This window comes from Macaca thibetana, chromosome 13 (assembly GCF_024542745.1).
Source record: "Macaca thibetana thibetana isolate TM-01 chromosome 13, ASM2454274v1, whole genome shotgun sequence".
Lineage (NCBI taxonomy): Eukaryota > Metazoa > Chordata > Mammalia > Primates > Cercopithecidae > Macaca > Macaca thibetana.
In genome coordinates, this window is record NC_065590.1 from 2,039,001 (window position 1) to 2,058,438 (window position 19,438).

Consider the following 19,438-nt stretch of genomic DNA (forward strand, 5'->3'; position numbering starts at 1 on the left):
GTATGAATATACCACATTTTGCTTATTCATTCTCCAGTTAATGGACATTTGAATTCTTTCTCCCCTTTTATTATTATGAATAATGCTGATATGAATCCTCATATACAGGTCTTTTTATGGTTATAAGTTTTCATTTCTCTTGGTGAGGTATCTAATACTGTAGCAATATTTCAGGCCATATGGTAAGTTTGTTTAATTTTTTAAGAAACTGCCAAACTTTGTTCCAAAGTGTCAAAAATCAATTGACTATAAGGATTTATTTCTGGACTCAGTACTGTTTCACTAATCCATATTGCTATCCTATGTCAGTACCAAAATTTCTTGATGACAGTTGGTATAGTAAGTTTCAAAAGAAAAAAAAAAAGCAAGTTCTCCAAATTTGTTCTTTGTCAACATTTTTTGGGGGATCATCTGGGTCCTCTGCATTTATATGTAAATTTTAGATTCAACTTCTCAATTTCTGCAGCAACAAAAAAAAGAAAATCCAAAAACAAGCAAACAAAAAACTTTCTGGGATTTTAATATAAATTATAATGTCTATATATCAGTTTGAAACAAATGGCTATCTTAATAATATCAAGTCTTCCAATCCATGAACGTGGTATGTCACTCTACTTATTAGATCTTTGATTTCTCTCAATGATATTTTTTAGTTTTGAGTGTATAAGTCTTCCACTTATTTTGATAAATTTGTTCCTAAATGTATTCTTTTTTGATGCTATTATAAATTAATTTTTTCCTTAATTTCATTTTCAGAGTGTTCATTGCTAATACATAGAAACACAGTTGATTTTATTGGTACATTTATCTTGTAGCATGACACCTTGCTGAACTTGTTAATTAATTCTAGCAGTTTTTGGGTGAATTCCCTAGAGGTTTCGCATATACAATCATGTCATTTATGAATAAAGATAGTTTTACTTGTTCCAATCTGGAGACATTTATTTATTTATTTTTGCCTGATTGTACTGGCTAGAACCTCAAATACAATGTCGAATAGAAGTGGTGAGAGTGCCTTACTTTGTTTCTGATCTTAAGGGCAAGTCATCTAGTTTTTCTAAATTGGGTATCATATTTACTGTAGGCTTTTCATGGATGTCTTTTCTCAAATTGAGAATGTTTTCTTCTATGCCTGGTTTGTTGAGTTTTTATCATAAAAGTGTGTTGGATTTTTGTCAAATACTTTTTCTCCATGCATTGAAATAGCCATATGGTTTTATCCTTTATCCTATTAATATGGTATATTACATTAATTGTTATCTTTTGTTCTATTAATATGGGTGTTAAACCAGTGTTGCATTCCAGGGACAAATCCGACTTGGCCATTGTATATAATCCTTCTTATATGTTACTAGATTCATTTGCTCTATTTTCTTATGGATTTTGCATCTACATTCATGGGGAATATAGGTCTGTAGGGTCCTTTTCTTGTGATGGATTTGTCTGGTTTGGTGTTGGGTTAGTGCTTCCCCTTCTCTTTTCTATATCAATGATCTTGCCAGTAATTTCTAGTTCCCTATGGCCTCTCTTTTCAGTTCTCCAGCCAGAAATCTGGGCTTATTAATGTATACCCAGCTCAGTGGCTTCTATTTATTGTGTTTGCATCTGGAGCCAAACAGAGGGTGGAGAGCGAAAGGGAGAGAGAGAGAACAATGAGATTTCACTCCACCTTCTCAAAATCACAATGCCACTAATCAGACAGGAAGATTTAGCGTCCTTCAGACTTTTGGGCTCAAAACATTGCTGCACTGCCACAGGATTGCTTGGTGACTGAGGTGTGAGAATGGAGAATAAAAAGAGGGGACAATTTTTGTATTCTTTTTGAGTGTTAGGATTTCCTTTTTCCATTTATTAAGCTAGAACTCTAGGATTCTCCTACCGCTCTCTCTGTCTGGACCCTTGTGCCTACTTCTGGGTTTTGGACCAGGCCAGGAGACAATAGAGGGAACAAATGGTAAATTACCCACCACTAGCTTGGTGGTACTTTGCGTTCTTGTCTTCTTTCCCAACCCTTTTACCACTACATGTTTGCTTTTCAGAATCCTTAAATAGATTTTACTTAGAACTCAAGCTCTTTCTCTGCTATGTTATTTCATTTTTCTAGTAATTTATTTTAACATATTTTACAAGAACATTTGTCCTCAAATTGATTGGGAATTAAAAATAACGACTATTCTGGATGATGGAATAAAGGCTACGGGGGATTTTGGAGGGAGAGATGAATGGGGATTGGATATTTCTATTAACAGTCATCAAACATTAAAAAATGAAACTTTAGAGTTGTACCTTACAAGTCAAAATGATGCTAATAGTTTCTGCATGTAGTAGACATAGCCATGACATTCACTCCAACTTTGATTCATGCAGTGCCATTTGGAAATAACAAAACAATCTTTTCCTTTCTTTTTCTGAAATTTCCTGGGGGTGACATCATTCCAGACAGGTTATAACTGAGCTGGTCTTTGAAGAAATTATCTGTAGCAGGAAAAGGACCTTGTTCATTTTTAAAGCTCCTTTTCCTCTGCATTCTTCAAATTGGATACATTCTATTGTTTTGTCTTATTCCTCTGCATTCTTCAAATTGGATACATTCTATTGTTTTGTCTTATTCCTCTGCATTCTTCAAATTGGATACATTCTATTGTTTTGTCTTATTCCTCTGCATTCTTCAAATTGGATACATTCTATTGTTTTGTCTTATTCCTCTGCATTCTTCAAATTGGATACATTCTATTGTTTTGTCTTATTCCTCTGCATTCTTCAAATTGGATACATTCTATTGTTTTGTCTTATTCCTCTGCATTCTTCAAATTGGATACATTCTATTGTTTTGTCTTATTCCTCTGCATTCTTCAAATTGGATACATTCTATTGTTTTGTCTTATTCCTCTGCATTCTTCAAATTGGATACATTCTATTGTTTTGTCTTATTCCTCTGCATTCTTCAAATTGGATACATTCTATTGTTTTGTCTTATTCCTCTGCATTCTTCAAATTGGATACATTCTATTGTTTTGTCTTAGAGTACATTGTCTCTGTCTTCTGTTATATCAATTCTATCATTTCTGCTACTGAGTCCTTCCAGATATTATATATTTCACTTCAAAAATTTCCATTTTTATTTAATAGTTTCTATTTCTCTGCTGAAACGAAAAACTACCTTGCCATTTATTTCAAGAGTATTTACCCTTTATCTCATAGACTATGGTTCTAATTGCTAATTTAAGGTCCTTATCTGATCATTCCAATATCCGAGTCTTCCCAATTTGGGACTCTATTGATTGCCTTTTACCTTGAGAATTGGTCATATTTGCTTGCTTTTTTGTTTGTTGAATTTTTTTTATTGTATAATGGACATTTTGAATATTTTGAATATTATGTTTTAAGATTCTGGATCCTGTTTAAATTCTCTGAAGGAGATTTAATTTTTTTCCATCAGACTTGGTTAGGTTGAGACCACAAGCTCTGCCTTCCCGTCTGTGGGCAGTGGTTTCCATGTCAGTTCACTTTTAGAAGGCTGTGCTATTCACAGCTTAAGCCTGCATGCATCCCTCAAGGTTTATACTGGTAATCTGGGACTTGGGCAATGGTTTACACTGTAGTTCAGTTCTCAAAGCCTTTGCTGTGCTGCTTTGAGTGTTTTCTGCGCATGTGTACCTTAGGGGTAGTCCAGGACTTTGATTCATTCATATAGAAAATAAAGGCATTCTCTTCTCCCTCTCTTTCCTCTGTGAGATTTCCAGATTAATGATTAATTTTTATCAAAGTACATGTTTCATATAGTTGTCTATTTTATGATTTGTTATATTTAAACTTTTTATTCCACTACATGAAAAAAATTATAATTTTACTCTCATCCCTTCCCTCTTTGTCTCCCGCTCCTAATATTGGATATTTACATTATCTTTTATTCTATTGGCTGCATTTGTAACATTTTATTTAATATACATAAGCCTCTACTTCTTGATCTATCAAGTTGCATAACTTCTTCAATTCCTGAGTTCACATGGTGGTAATATCTATGCTTTTTCTTTCCCCTTTCATTCCAACCTTTCAAGAGCTACACTTAAACCATCGTGTTGTCAATGCTGTACTCCTTCCAAAGGTTCCCAGTACATGTTTAAAATTTTTCATTTAAAAGAACACAAAAAAGTATTTGTACTATTCTGATTGGATAAATATTGTTCAATACTGGGACAAGTCACAGTTCAGGAGTATATGCCTTCCTTAAGGTCCTATGTGATACGCTGGCCAATTGAAGAATGTTAATAGCGTCAAGCAAAAGGATTTCTTTACGTTTTCTCGCTCAGTATTTAAAATTATGTTACTTGTTTGAATCATTATTCTTGCATATGTTAGATATATATATGCATGCTTGTATATATGTATGCATATATTTCCAAGATTTCTAAGTCCTTTTTTTTCCTGGGAGACCTCCTGCTGTCTGTGACTTGTGCAGACATGTCATTCTTACTGGAAAAGCACATTTTCAAGTAACTTCCTAATGTAGGATGTATGGGAAGGGAAAGTTTCTACCTAGGGATATGACTAGAAATGTTTTGTTTCTCCATTTGATTGATAGTTTGCCTGGGTTTAGAATTCTAGATTGAAAGTTATTTTCTCTCAGAACTTTGAAAGCTCTGACCCACCGACTTCTAGCATCCACTGTTGCATCAACCAGGAGATAGAAGGAATGAGGATAATTCATTTATTAGCCAATCTCAGCCCATGGACTTCTTTCCTCTTTGCAAGTCAGCGATCATAAAGGTTCTCCTTTGTCCTGAAGAGGTAGGCTGGGATATTGAATTTCTGTAAAGCACTATGTTTCAATGCTTGTCTCTCTCAAAGTTGTTAGTGGACTCTTCTGTTGAAGGGCCCCTTTACCTTTCACTGTTCTAGGAAGGCAGCAGTGCTGGTCATGGTGCTGGTGTAGTCTTTGCTCTCAGGAATTCTAGTTGTATATATAATTTTTCTTTATTTACCTTTTCTTCAATTATTCATCCAGTTCTCCTTGTACCTTGAGCTAAAGTATAAAAGTTGTGGAGGGCAGATATTGCCCTTGCCAAAATAGTAACATTTAATTAACATAAAGCAGAAAGGGCTCCAAAGGGAGTATATAGTAAAGGAATATTCTGTAATTCTTCTGTAATGTGGTTCTCAGTAGAAAATTTCAGGTATATTAGTCTGCTTCTTCTACATTGCTATAAAGAACTACCTGAGACTGGGTAATTTATGAAGAAAAGAGGTTTAATTGACTCTCAGTTCATAGGCTGTACAGGAGGCACAACTGGGGACGCCATCGGAAACTTACAATCATGGCAGAAGGCAAAGGGGAAGCAAGCACATCTTCACATGGCCAGCATGAGAGAGAGAGTGAAAGGGGAGGGGCCACACACTTTCAAACAACCAGATCTTTTGATAACTTTATCACAAGAACAGCACTAGGGGAATGGTGCTAAATCACCCCCATGATCCAACCACCTCCCACCAGGCCCCACCTCCAACATTGGAACTTATAATTCAACATGAGATTTGGGTGGGGATGCAGAGCCAAACCATATCACTAGGCTAACCAGTATCTATCATTTTCACCATCTGCATTCAGTTTTTCTCATCAGTTATTCCTGTTTTGTCTTTTTCAGCAACAGAAATTGCAAGGAAATCCAACAAAGAAAACCAAATCAAAAAGACCCGATCCCCTCAAAGGACAGAAGGTTATTGCAAGATGTGATGAAAATGGCTTTTATTTTCCAGGTAGGTTTTTTTTTTTTTTAATTTTGTGAAGCTTTTGTTAAATAATTTGATATTGGGGAAAAGAAGTTTCAACCTGTGCTTTTGCTAGAACACTGACATTTCACGAGCTGGCCTGAGCTAGTCCACTTTTCACAGAGAAGAGAAGTGAAATATCTCTGGCCAGCTTATGAAATGAGCATATTTGGTCCCCCAAAAAAGTAGCCAGAAAAAAAATGCACTTATTTTAATTTCTCATTTTTTAGTAAATAAATTTTTATTACCCATCTACTGCATTGTATGTATGTAATATTTTGAAAGTACTGGTCTAATAGTATGAGCAAACAGATGAACATTCTTGCTTTTTGGAGATGACATCTTAAAGGAGACAGACAAGCAATGAAATAAACAGATAAAATATGTGATATGTCAGATACAGTGCCATAGAGAAAAATCAAGCCACAAATGGGGTTGAGAATGTCGGGGTGAGGGTTGTGATTCTATATCTGGTGGTTAATTAAGAGCTCCTGGGGAAGGTGACATATGAATAAGGACTTAAAAGAGGTGGGGCAAGCCATGAGGTTATCTGGGGAAGAGAGTTCTAAGCAGGAACAACAGCGGTGCCCAGGCCTCAGAGTGGAGTGCACATGTGTGTTGGAGGAAGGGCCATGAGACCGGGATAGCTGGGCCTCAGAGGTTTGCCCCAGACTTCCTGGGGGAGTGGTCCCTGAAGGAATCAGCCAGTTGCAATTCAGCAGGGGGTGGAGGTATGAAGAGAGTTTCATGGATGGTGACAATAATATGTGTGAAGACTTAGAAACGAAGAAAAACATCTATATCTGGAGAAATAAAATTGATTCTGGCTGGAACTTAAAATGAGAAGGAAGGGTGGAAATAGTAAACCTCTTCAGAGAGGTAAGCATAGGCCTATGCATAAAGGGTCATATTGAGGATTTGCACTTTAGCCTCAGGGCAATGAGAGCCACATTTAAAGCAGTGAGAAACACAATCACATTTGAAGTTTTCGAAAGCTGGCTCCCACTGCTGTGTGAAGACTGGATGCCAAGGGGTTAGGGTGTCTCTCTGGCCCCTGGCTTGGGGCAGTAGATAGATAGTGGTACCTACAGGAGGTGGTGGTGTGGACAGAAAGACAATGAGATGTGTCTGCGACATGACGAATTGCAGGTGCCTGCAAGATGCCCAGAGGCAGATGTCAGAGAAGCAATTGGAGATGTGGGTCTAGAGTCTGGAGATAGAGATTTGGGAGACATAACCACAAAAGTCATGAATGAAATCATGGGAAGGGTCCGTAGGGAAAAGGGAACTGGGAGAAAACCTTGAGGAAGCTCTGTCAGGCAAAATGATTACGTTGCAGGGTTGGTGTGGTGGGTCACACCTGTAATCCCAGCACTTTGGGAGGCCGAGGCTGGAGGATCACTTGAGGTCAGGAGTTCAAGACCAGCCTGGCCAATGTGGTGAAACCTCATCTCTACTTAAAAAAAAAAAAAAAATTAGCCGGGCACCTGTAATCCCAGCTACTCGGGAGACTGAGCCAGGAGAATCGCTTGAACCTGGGAGGCAGAGGTTGCAGTGAGATCACGCCACTGCACTCCAGCCTAGGCGACCAAGTGAGACTCTGTCTCAAAAAAAAAAAGATTACATTGCAGATACGTAGCTGGCCTTTCATAGGCATGATCTATCTATCAACAGTTAAAAGAATAATTATTATTTAAATTTAATTGAATAATACTTTAGGTGGGAAAAAAGTACTTCAGCAGGATTTTTGGTTTCCAGCAGGCACATATGTACAACTGACAGCGGGACAGGTTATTTGAATGTGACAAATGTGCTTGGGAGTTGCCTGAACGAGAGTAAATGTGGATCCCAGCACTTGGGATGAGCACGTAGGCTAAGGCGTGATACGCTTCTTTACAACAAGGGCTGGGAATCTTTCATTTCTCTGGGGTGCAGATTTTCTAAGAGGTGATTGTAGAAGGCTACCCCTGCTTGCGAAATTTTGATTTTCTGAATTTGAGCCTTGGAAAGGGTTTTATGGTTAAACTGGTAGTCGAATGAAAATGCTAAAAGTGAGGCCAGGTGCGGTGGCTCATGCCTGTAATCTCAGCACTTTGGGAGGCCAAGGCGGGCAGATCACCTGAGGTCGAGAGTTCGAGACCAGCCTGACCAACATGGTGAAGCCCCGTTTCTACTGAAAATACAGAATTAGCCGGATGTGGTGGTGGGCACCTGTAATCCCAGCTATTCGGGAGGCTGAGGCAGGAGATCACTTGAACCCAGGAGATGGAGGTTGCAGTGAGCTGAGATCTTGCCACTACACTCTAGCCTGGGCAACAGAGTGAGACTCTGTCTCCAAAAAAAAAAAAGAGAATAGAAAATGCTAAAATCCTAAAACAGACTGGATTCTAAATGGTTGGGTTAGGGGCTTGGTGTCACTTTGCTGGCTAAGGCCCCAGAGAAATGTAGAATGGCCCAAATTTCTACCCAGCACCATGCTTGTGTGATGAGAAAATTCTAAAGACCTACCGGGGGGAGTAGAGGAGACAGGGCTAATACCATGACCATGTGCAATGCCTGAGGCCACAACAAAAATTTTTTTAATGTGCAGTTAGAGGCAGAAAGTACATACTATACTCCCAACAGCCGCATGGGATCTGACTAAGCAGGAATTTTTAATTTGCAGTGTAATTAAACTTCAATAAATGAACTTGAAGGAAATATTTGAATTCAGTCATATAATCGGTAATTTTGCTTAGTAGTAAACTAACTTTGACTCAGCCTGGGTTATCTCCATGAGCCTAGTTTTTGTGCCCTCTCTCCCCAGTCACCTGATCTTTTCCTTAATTGGGAATAACTTTACTTTCATTGTTGTTTTTTATTAAAAATTCAAACATTCAGAAAAGTCGCAAGAATAACACAGAGAACCCCAGTATACTCTTTACCCAGATTTGCCAATTTTTAACATTTGGTCATATTTTATCACATATATTATTTTATTCTCTGTCTTCACACATACATACACACATCTTATTTTTTCTGAACTCTTAGAAATTAGGCAACATTTATCATGTTACTTTATCCCTTAACACATCAGTGTGTATTAAGAGTAAGAATAATCTCTTAATATAACCACAATAAAGTTAGAAAATTCAAAAACTGTAACATTATTATAGTACTTTTATTTAATCTGTATATTTTGATTTTGTTAATTGTCCCAGTAATGACCTTTATCACACTTATTTTCTCCAGGACAGGTCTCAGCCCAGAATCATGTATTGCATTTAGTGGACATGTCTCTAGCCTTCTTTGATCTAGAACCATTCTTTAGCCTTTCCTATTATCTTTCATGATAGTGACATTATTTAAGCATAAGGCCAGTTATTTTATAGAATGTCCCTCAATTTGGGTTAGATTAGATTCAGGTTATCATTCCCTGTCAGGATACTACCTAAGTATGTCATGGCCCCCTGGGTCATCCAGTCTAGAGGCACGTGATGCTCACCTGCCCTCACTGGTGATGTTAATTTAGATCATCCGTTCACTGTGAGGCACTATTTTCCCTCACGGAAAAAAAAAAAAAAAAAAGAAGGCCAAAAAGAATTTTGCAGAGCACAGGCATGACGTCCTTGGTGGCTCCTTTTCTGATAACTATTGTTCAAAACCTCCTAAACATTTTTAGTAAAAAACAGCTCACTTTAAAATGCACCTCAGCAGAAGGCAAGATTGGAGTCACTGGATTGTGGTGTCCACTATATGAAGCCAGGTCCACGCGGAAGCAGAGCTGGCCGGGCGGGCTGTTGCCACCGTCGTTGGGATTGCGGTGGGGATTTCCCTGTGGCCAGCGTTATTCCAGGGGTCAGTGTGGGTGATCCAGTTGAGGAAATGACTGTGTTGTACAGAGCGATAGCCTGGCTTATCTGGATGCCGAAAGACAAGGAGGAAGACACATTTTCAACCCTTGTTTGAAATCATTATCTGTGGAAATTGGGTCATCCTTCCTGTGGTTCTGTGAGAAGCAGCATTTTACTTCAGGAAATCCCCGGTGATTTCTGCACTATGCCATAAGGACAAGTTATCATGAAGGAAAGGGGGACAAAACGGAACGCTTCCTCAAGTGTAATGAGCTCAGGTCAAAAAATCCTGTGTTTTCATGTATTTGAATTCTGCCTCTTGCCTCTGCTGGCCACCCGACTGCAGTCACTTTGTTTCCCTGCACCTCAGCGTCCCTGTCTTCTCCAACGGGATTTAAAACAATGAAACCGTTCGTAAGTTGCTGTGTAGATTAAATGTGATGATGTACAGCCCTTTGCTGATTCTGCGGAAAGAGTTTTTCTTCGTCCCACGTGAGAGCTCCTCCTAGGAGTAGGGATAAACACTGCCTCCTCTCCCGGGGACGGGGAGCTGCTTTCTGTTTCACGGCAGCTGAGAACTTCTCACAGCAAGTCAAAGCAGCAACAGTCCGCACGGCGGGTAGAAAGGAAACCTCCAAGACTGGAAGGAGGAGCGGACACAAGGACGGTGAAGGATGACACTGCCCAGGAGTGGGCCGCTGGAGGGACGCTGTGACTGGAGCAGAGCGAAAGCCTTTTTGAAGAGATGGAATTCAAGCCGGGCTTTATATATCAGAAGGTTCTAAAAAAAAAAGGTTTAAAAAAAAAAAAAAAATCCAGTCTCCAGCCTGAGAAAATCTGTTTGGAGCAAAGGTTCAGAACCATTCATGCATCTTTCACCACACAAACTGACTTCCACTGTTTACTCAGATTGTGACATCAATTCTCTGAGCCCTGAGCACCCGCAGCATTTTTGCTGAAGGCCTCTGTAGGAACACAGGCCCTTCCTCCAGCTGAATATAGGGCAACCCTGACTGAGGCAGGGAGCCAGCTCATCCCCAGGGAGGCTCTGGGCCCGCCAGCCGCCACCCAGAGAAAGGGGGGGCAGTGGAGGCTCTGGGCCCGCCAGTCTCCACCCAGAGAAAGAGGGGAGGCAGTGGAGGCTCTGGGCCCGCCAGCCGCCACCCAGAGAAAGGGGGGGCAGTGGAGGCTCTGGGCCCGCCAGTCTCCACCCAGAGAAAGAGGGGAGGCAGTGGAGGCTCTTCAGCTTGGCCAGCCTCCAGAGCCCAGGACCTCAAGCAGGTCCAAGAGATTTCAGAGCTGGGAGACACAGCCTCACCTCTCAAGGCTGAAGACAGAGAGAAACTACAGGGTAAGGCAAGCCAAAAATTGGAGCTGATCTTGAATCAGGACACAAGAAATGGTAGCAATCCCTTAATTAGATGGAGAAGGAGCAGGTACAGAGGCTTAGCAGTAGTGGGACAGGCCAGTCCTGGGCCCTCCAGCTGCCCAGAGTGCAGGGCCCGCGAGGCCAGATTGAAGACAGACCATAAGAAACTGTGCTCATTTCTGGAGATGAACAAAGACTCACATCTACAGAGATTTTACAGAGAAGGAAGCTGAATTAAAGGAACTAAAAAGAAGTCATCATAAGGGTCCAAAAAGTTTAGGTCCAAAGAAGAAAGTCAGTGATCAATGGTTTAGGCTTCGTTGGCTACACAGTCTCTGTCACAACTTCTCAATTTAGGCAAACAACTGAAAAGCTGCCTAGCAGTTTTGATACTGGATACTGCTAAGTCCCAAAGGCTGAGGATTTGAAGAGAGTCACATGGGCCAATGTGGCTGTGGTGGCAGCCCAGACCCTTCCCCGGGGCCGTGGGAGGAACGTGGGGCAACACAGTGCGTGGCAGGAGACAAGTTCCCTGATTCTCAATCAGGAGCGGCTCTTGTTTCCAGAATAGAAATTGTTTCTAAAAGGTAGTATTTATTTTTCTGATTAAAAGGGTAAAGCCAGTTTATGGTAGAAAATGTGTGAATAATGTGTAAATATTTCAAAACCCAAATTAAACATTTCAGTCTGATCAGAAAACACACAATGGTAAGCTGGCCTGAGTGTGCATATTTTGCAAAAAAAATTCATTCCTTTGGCCATTTAAAACAAGACACATGGATCAAGATGAAAATCAGCAGCTGTCTCTTTGCCCCATGAGAGGACACAGGGCTTTGCTCAGCAGGCAGGTGAGCCGGGACCGGGGAGCCGCTGCAGCACGTGCTGGGGAACCCAGGATGCCCACGCTCATTTCTGTCTCCATCAGGGCCCGTGAGCAGCTGATACTGCCAGGGGAGGTGTCCAACGTCATCATCTCCCCCTTAATGTTCAGAATCCCTTTTTAATGGGAAGATAAATTTCAAGTCAGATAAATGACAAAAAATGTGCATCTTAACACAGGTATTTTCTTTTCCTAGAATGATAATCTATTCTAATAATTATATTGAAAGGTATAACAAAATTATTATATAATTAAATAATATATGTATGTGTGTATATATATATATGTATATATATTAGGCTGGTGCAAAAGTAATTGTGGTTTCGGTCATTTTTTTTAATGGCAAAAACCACAACTACTTTTACACCAACCTTATGTATCTATCATGCACTCCTTCAGTATAACTAAAAAAGAAACTTCTTATGTCTTTTTTCTTTTCTTTTCTTTCTTTCTTTCTTTTTTTTTTTTTTTTTTTTTTTTTTTTTTTTTAAGACATAATTTCGCTCTTGTCCCCCAGGCTGGAGTGCAATGATGCAATCTCAGCTCACTGCAACCTCCGCCTCCCAGGTTCAAGTGATTCTCCTGCCTCGGCCTCCCGAGTAGCTGGGATTACAGGCATGTGCCACCATGCCCAACTAATTTTTGTATTTTTAGTAGAGATGGGGTTTCACCATGTTGGCCAGGCTGGTCTCGAACTCCTGACCTCAGGTGATCCACCTGCCTCAACCTCCCAAGGTTATGGGATTACAGGCGTGAGCCACCACGTCCAGCCTTACTTCTTTTTTCTGTGTTCCTTTCAGCTGCACATTTTGGGGAAGCCGATTATGGTCAGTCTAGTCAGATGAAAAGCCGATTTGGATAGGAGTTTATATTTCCTTTATACTTTCACAATTTAATTAACAACATGTATTTTCTATCTTTAAGTATTATGGAAGAAAATAGGGCTAAAGTAAATGAAAATATCAGGTGGTAGGAGGTGTTTGGGAAGAGGATCTTTATTTCCAGGATGCATGTCCCTGTCAGGACGGAGGCTGATGGTGCAGGATGAACAGATCTCGTCCATTCTCGCCAGTTCTCATCTCAGCGGGTGCCCAGACCAGGCATGTGCATCACCATTTTGAGTTGGTCAACCCAGTAGGCATCCTGTGGTACCCAACATTATCTGCTGGAGAAATCACAGGGGCACACTGATTTAAACAGGCAAAGTGTTATAACTCAGTGTGGCCGGAAAGATGGCACAAGCCTATGGGAAGGGATGTTATTTGTCTTTACATTTTATGTTTTCTTTGATTCCTTGCAGGGGTTGTGAAGAAGTGTGTGAGCCGCACCCAAGCACTGGTGAGCTTCAGGTATGGAGACACCAAGGTCGTGTCCACCTCCTTCATCATGCCTGTGGGGGGCGCCATGCCCTGCCCACTGCTCCAGGTACCCAGTCCCTGATGTGTTCTGGCCCCTTTCACCATCCACAGAGTTCTGGATAATCGAGAACGCCAAGGCCACTGTTTGGCCCTTTGCTGAACCTACACAGGCTCCTGCAGGGAGGGTGTGTTTGGGCAGAGAGAACCACGGCCCCTGTTCTGGGACCCGTCGCCTGGCGATTTCTTTGCTCGTGACGCTGACCTGCCAACTCCTTGTTATGTAGCTCAGGGCTACACAGGCTTGTTTGCATTGCACCTTGAGGTCCTTGTCCCTCTACAAGACAATAGAGGTTGAGGAAAGGGCATTGCTGTAGCTGCCAGTATTGTGGACACTTTTTACTGCAAAAAATTCTATTCTATACTATTCCATGCCATGCCATGCCACTCCACTCCATTCCATTCCATTCTATTACATAATAACAAGGGCAGAGGTAGCATTTTCCTTGGCACTGTAATCAGCTGATGTCAGACGGTGATGTCGTAATGCACAGTTACCCCAAATGTGCATTCCACACATGTGTTACTGGAAGAAAGGCTGTGAGTATGAGTTGTCCAGGTCCTTGGTGTTTTGAACAAAGAATTAAACAATATGCACAAATAAAGTAACAGAGGAATGGAACACAGGAATGAAGCAGCGAAAGCAGGGATTTATTAAAGTGAGAAAGCACTCCACAGAGTGGGAATGGGCTGCAAGAGACACAAGGGCGCCGTTACAAAGATTTCTGGGTTTTAAATACTCCTTTTGAGGTCCCTATGGACTACCGCTTTTCTGGACGAAGGATTTGGTCTGTGGCTAATTAAAGGCTGAGGTGAATTGGCCCCTGTGCAGATGAAGGGATGACCCCTGCTTGGCCTCTGGGCAATCCAAGGCACACTCCCTTTCCCTCTGAGCCGGGGTGGAAGGGGAGGGTTGCAGGGAGACTGGCCTTTCATCCTTTGCTACCCGTCGCCGGGTGATGGGGTTTTTCCTTTTGGTTTAGCTTTAAGAAGTTCGTGGTGATTGGTCTTAGGTTCCCTGCCCCAGATCCAGATGTTTTCCCTTTGATTTAACTTTAGGAAATTATCATGAATGGGCCCCAGATTCCCTGCCCCAGACTTGGTGCTTCCCTTGATTCAGCCTTAGAAAGTCAGCACAAATTGACCTTAAGTTCCTTGACTCCAGACCCTGTTCTTCTGCCTCGGATGAGCCAGACTAATGTGTTCTCATCTGGTCACAAACTCATAAAAGCTGTGCTGTGTCTGGCTCATCCTTTTGCCACGGTCCTAATTCCAGCTTCAAGGCCCAGAGTAGAGGGAAATCCTTGCAGAGCACCCTGCTGCTGTGTCTTGCCCATTGTGAGCCTGGAGGAGAAGCGCTGGAGGGGGAATTGGAGAATTTATCCTCGGGCCTGTTGCTGCTTCCGAGTCAGAGCCCTGGCCCCCAACCGTGCTGTCGTCCCCTGACGATGCACGAGGGCCCGCAGCCTCCGCATATCCCTCCACAAGATACTTTTTCTCCTGCAAATTCTCCATTTGTGACTTCTACCCATGGATTCTGGGTGTGTGCTTTAGAGCGACATTAAACTGTTGGAACCGAACTGTCGATTCCCTCCTGGGCAGGGGTCGCCGCGAAGGATCACCGACACGAGATTCACAGCAGAGAGTTATTTATTACTAGCGCGCTAGGGTCCCAAGCTCTAAGTTGGCCCTGGGACCCCGACTGCTTGTTACAGGCTGTTTATATAGGCAAATACAAGTTCAAACACAGCTTAGGGCGCGAAATTCAAACAAAGCTTTAGGCGCGTGGTAATTGGGTCTGTCTATGGCCTGAGCAAGGTGTCTTATGCTAATTGGTTAGAGCAGGACCTTATGAGGTTTTTTTTCCTGGAGTTGTTGATTCCGGGAACTTCGAGGCAGGGTGGGACCCCCGGAATTGGCAGGGTGGGACCCCATGAGGTTGTTTCCCGGAATTGGCAGGGTGGGACCCTATCAGGGTGGGACCCTATTGAGGCAGGGTGGGACCCTATCCAGAGCCACCTGGTGTTAATTTTTTCTATATGAGGCCTAGTTTCTAAGTTTTATGAGGCCTAGTTTCATTCCCTCCTCTTTTTGTGTCAGAGGCTCAATCTTGAGCCTCTTTTTCAGTCCTGAGGGTCTGGTATTGTTGGGTCAGAACTATAGCATGTAATCTATTTTTAATAAGGGTGAGTAAGTGGTTGAGTATGCATGGCCTGAAAGTCAGGATGAGCGTGAGCAGGATGAGGGGTCCTAAGATGGTGGAGATTAGGGTGCTAAGCCAAGGGGATTGGTTGTACTAATTTTTAAACTAACTTTGTTGAGATTTTTTTTCTCTTTTTTTTTTCTTGTTTAATCTTTTTTTAGTTTTGCCATAGAATTTTTAACTATTCTTGAATGATCTGCATAAAAACAACATTGCTCTTTTAGGGCTGCACAGAGCCCGCCCTTTTTTAGAAAGACAATTTCTAGTCCTTGTCGGTTTTGTAATATAATTTCAGACAGAGAAGTCAAGGACTCTTTAAGTTTTGTGATAGATTGTTCTATGGCTTTAAGGTTTTTATCTATGGCTACTTTAAGTTGTTGCAGATGATGGTTACTATGCACTAGGGCTGCTGTCCCGGTCTTAACTTTAGCCGCTACCTTAATTTTTAATATGTCGGCGAGGGTGAGGGAGATTAAGGGCGGGGAAGTGCTTTGAGGAGCTTTTAGTTGGGGCTTCTCCGATATGGAAACCGGGGGCTTTCTAGCTTTTAATAAAACCTGGTTTGGCTTTACTGCAACAGGGGCAGTGTCTGGATTGACTAATAGTCTGATTTGGAGGGGAATTTTAGGCGGGTTGTGCTGGTATAAATAGAGACCTTATATTAATTTTGTTGTTATCTATCTGTTATTAGATTTTGCCGCATCTTTAAACTTGATGCGAACCAGTTTGCAATTTTCTGAATATCGGGTTGTGGTACAGGGCTGGACAAAGGGCATAGTTATATACTAAGGTTTTGTGGCTTATTTTTACTTTTTATTATTAGTAGTTACACAGGACCAGTTTTTGCAATATAAGTGAGTCAGATTTCTACAAGTTTTTTTATTGGTTCTGTCTTGTATCCGGGACAGGCATAAAACCTGTTCCGGCTGATGGACATTTTTCTAGCCTGTCCTTTTTATTCTTGTCTATCCTGAGGAGTCCTTAATAGGACTCCTGTGGGACCAGTAAACCGGGGGCCTGTGTCTTTTATCTTTCCTGCTATTTTTTTTTTTTTTTTTTTCTTTTTAGGTTGAAATAGAGGTCTGGAAACTAAGTCTTTATAGGAGTATTCTCGGAGGTCTTATTTAAGACCTCTTGATTACTAAAATTAATTATTTGTCAGGTCAGGCTAAATGGCCGGTGGGGGGTTAGCATCAAAAACTATACTAGAGACGGCGCAGGGAAGAAGGGCAAACAGTAAGCAAGGAGTTAGATACGAGAGAGTCTTATCTTGAGCGGGTCCGCGGAGCGTCGGAGTTTCCATGTCTTAAGTGGTGTTGGTCCGGACGTCTCTGGAGCAGCCTTGGCGTGGGATGCGTGGATTTAAGTGGAGATTCCGTCAACCTTTATGGCTGTGGGTGTGGTCAGGAGAACAATGTAGGGTCTTTTTCACCGAGGCTCTAGTCCTTGAGTGCGATGCTGTCTAACGTAGACAGAGTCTCCCACCTGGAAGGGGTGACTGGTCTGTGGATGTCCTGGTTGGTGCAGTTCTGCCAAGGGGGCCCAGATTTGGGCCTGTACTGCTTGGAGTCCTTTTAGCCGGGCCTGTAGGTCAGTCTTAGGATCGGAGGGGGAGAAGGAATTAAGCAAGGTTGACAAAGGGGGAGGTCCTCCGTAGAGGATTTCATATGGAGTGAGCCTAAAACGGTTAGGTGTATTCCGGGCCCTTAACAGAGCTAAGGATAGGAGGCGTCTCCAATCTTTTAAACCAGTCTCTAAGGTCAATTTAGTAAGGGTCTCTTTTATTGTTCTATTTATTCTTTCTACCTGTCCTGAGCTCTGGGGTCTATAGGCACAATGTAATTTCCAATTAATCCCCAATATCCTGGCGAGCCCCTGACTTACCTGAGAAACGAAGGCCGGCCCGTTATCTGACCTAATTACCTTGGGAAGTCCGAATCTAGGAAAGATTTCTTCCAAAATTTTCTTGGCTACTATGTGTGCCGTTTCTTGCCGGGTGGGGTAGGCTTCTACCCATCCTGAAAAGGTATCTACAAACACCAGTAAGTACTTATATCCAGCATAGTGAGGTTTTACTTCAGTGAAGTCTATTTCCCAATAGACTCCTGGGCGGTTATCACGAGTTCGTTTCCTTTCTGGCACTCGGGTAGCCCCAGCGTTTACCTGCTGACAGACCTTACAGGCAGATGTCACTTGTTCTACGAGGGTACTTGTCTTTGGGATTAGAAAGTCAGTTTTTTTAATCAGTAATTTTAGCATTCAATTACTCAAGTGTGTCCAGGCATGCATCTGCTGGATCATTGCCAGGGCCTCCTTGGTCAGCATTGGGGGTTCATCAGTGCTGCCAGCAGTTATGCCCCCGGGATTTTTCTCTTGGCCCAGCCGTGGGGGCTGAGCCTCTTCAGGGACCCCTTCTGGGGGTCCGGCAGGTGACACAGGGCGGCTGGGCTGGGGGCTGCCCTCAGGACTGGGCTCTGTGCCTTTTTGCAGGGAACTTTCCGAATGGAAACTCTGGTTGCTGTTCTCATCATTGAGATCCAGCAGGATGAGAGGGCCACCCCCTCGGGGACTGGCGCCCCTGCCCCGACGTTCCCGGCCACGGGATCTCTTTGCCCCGCCACCTGCCCGCCTTCGCTCCTCCTCCTGGGGGTCCACCACTGGCACTCACTTGAAGATACGAAGGGAAGTGTCGCCTACAGTCACTCATTGCTTCTTCCATTTCCAGACCTTCTCGATGGTCGCCATTACCTTCTTGATGTTATCTTCGGCCCGGCTCCGGGTCTCGGCCCGTACGGTCCGGCCGGCCATGCTGGCGGGGCTGGGGCCGGAGCCGAGCCCGCGGCGGGGCCGCCTCCTGTCTGGCGGGCTCAGGCTTGGCGCCAGGCCCGGGCGCCGCGCTCTCGGCCTGCCGTCCCCCCGGGAGTTGGCCGCGTCCTCTTTCGTCCTTAACGCCTCCGCGAGTCCCCTGTTCTTTGCAGTAGGCACACTGGTCTTTTTCCACTTTTGGCCGCCTCCGCTTCTTTCCCTCTCTCCCTGGTCCTTTCTTTCTCACAACTGCCGCCAGGATTTTTGTTAAATGCTTATCCTTTACTCGGTTCTTACGATCCTCTCGCTCTATCTGTTCCTTCGCTAACCTGGCTTCCCTTTCCTTAGGGGTTTCTTTCTTATCTTGGCCAAATTTGTGGGGCGTTTTCCTGCCCCTTTGAGACCCGCCAACAGAGCCTGGTGATAGATTTGGAGACTCTCCCTACCTGGTGCCGTTTTATAGTCCTAGTCCGGGCGGGTGAGGGGAAATCTCTCGTCTCTTTTATTGGGAAGTTGGGTTGGGAGGCCTCCTGGTCCTGGCACATTTTTCCGGGCCTCCAAGAGGACTCGCTGCCTTTTTCAGTGGTTAAGAGGACCTGCAGGAGTTGCTGGCAATTATCCTAGGTGGGCTGGTGGGTGAGGAGAATGGATTCTATTAACGAGGTTAGGGCCTGAGAGTCTTGGGAAAAGGAAGGGTTATGGGTCTTCCAGTTATAGAGGTCAGAGGCAGAGAAGGGCCAGTACTGGACTGTGTGACTGACAGTACGGAGGGGAAAAAGGGAGGATTGCTAAGTGGAAGGGCCTTCTGGGTCCTCAGTCCGCCGCAAGCGGAGACGAGGAGGTGTCGGCGGCGGCGTCCGAGGGGTGAGTTTGGGCGGGGCTGGAGGAGGAGACGGGGTGGAGGGAGGGGCCGAGGGAGAAGTTGGAGAAAGGGTAGGGGTCGAGGCGGTAGAGGAAAGAGCTGGGGACAAGACAGGGGGCAAGGGTGAAGCGTAAGGTGGAGGTCCCCGAAGGGGGTTTTGAGGTGGAGGAGGCAGGGGGTCGAGAAGGAGGAGGTCCCTCTGGGGTTCATCTGGGAGGACTGGCTTATGCGGGTCCGGATTCCGATTCTTTGGGGCTTCTAAGGCAAGGAGGGTAGATTGGGATGGGGAAGGGGAATGGAGGAAG

At 43.4% G+C, this 19,438-nt stretch overlaps 1 protein-coding gene and 1 pseudogene across 1 annotated transcript in view; one reads left to right on the forward strand and one right to left on the reverse strand.

Annotated features, from left to right (window-relative positions):
- Nucleotides 1-19,438, forward strand: part of VWA3B (von Willebrand factor A domain containing 3B) — a 250,393-nt gene that overhangs the window by 209,151 nt on the left and 21,804 nt on the right. Inside the window, 2 exon segments of the mRNA XM_050755024.1 lie at nucleotides 5,643-5,754; nucleotides 13,149-13,273. Coding sequence (XP_050610981.1) covers nucleotides 5,643-5,754; nucleotides 13,149-13,273 — 237 coding nt within the window.
- Nucleotides 17,726-18,434, reverse strand: LOC126933764 (B-cell CLL/lymphoma 7 protein family member C-like; annotated as a pseudogene).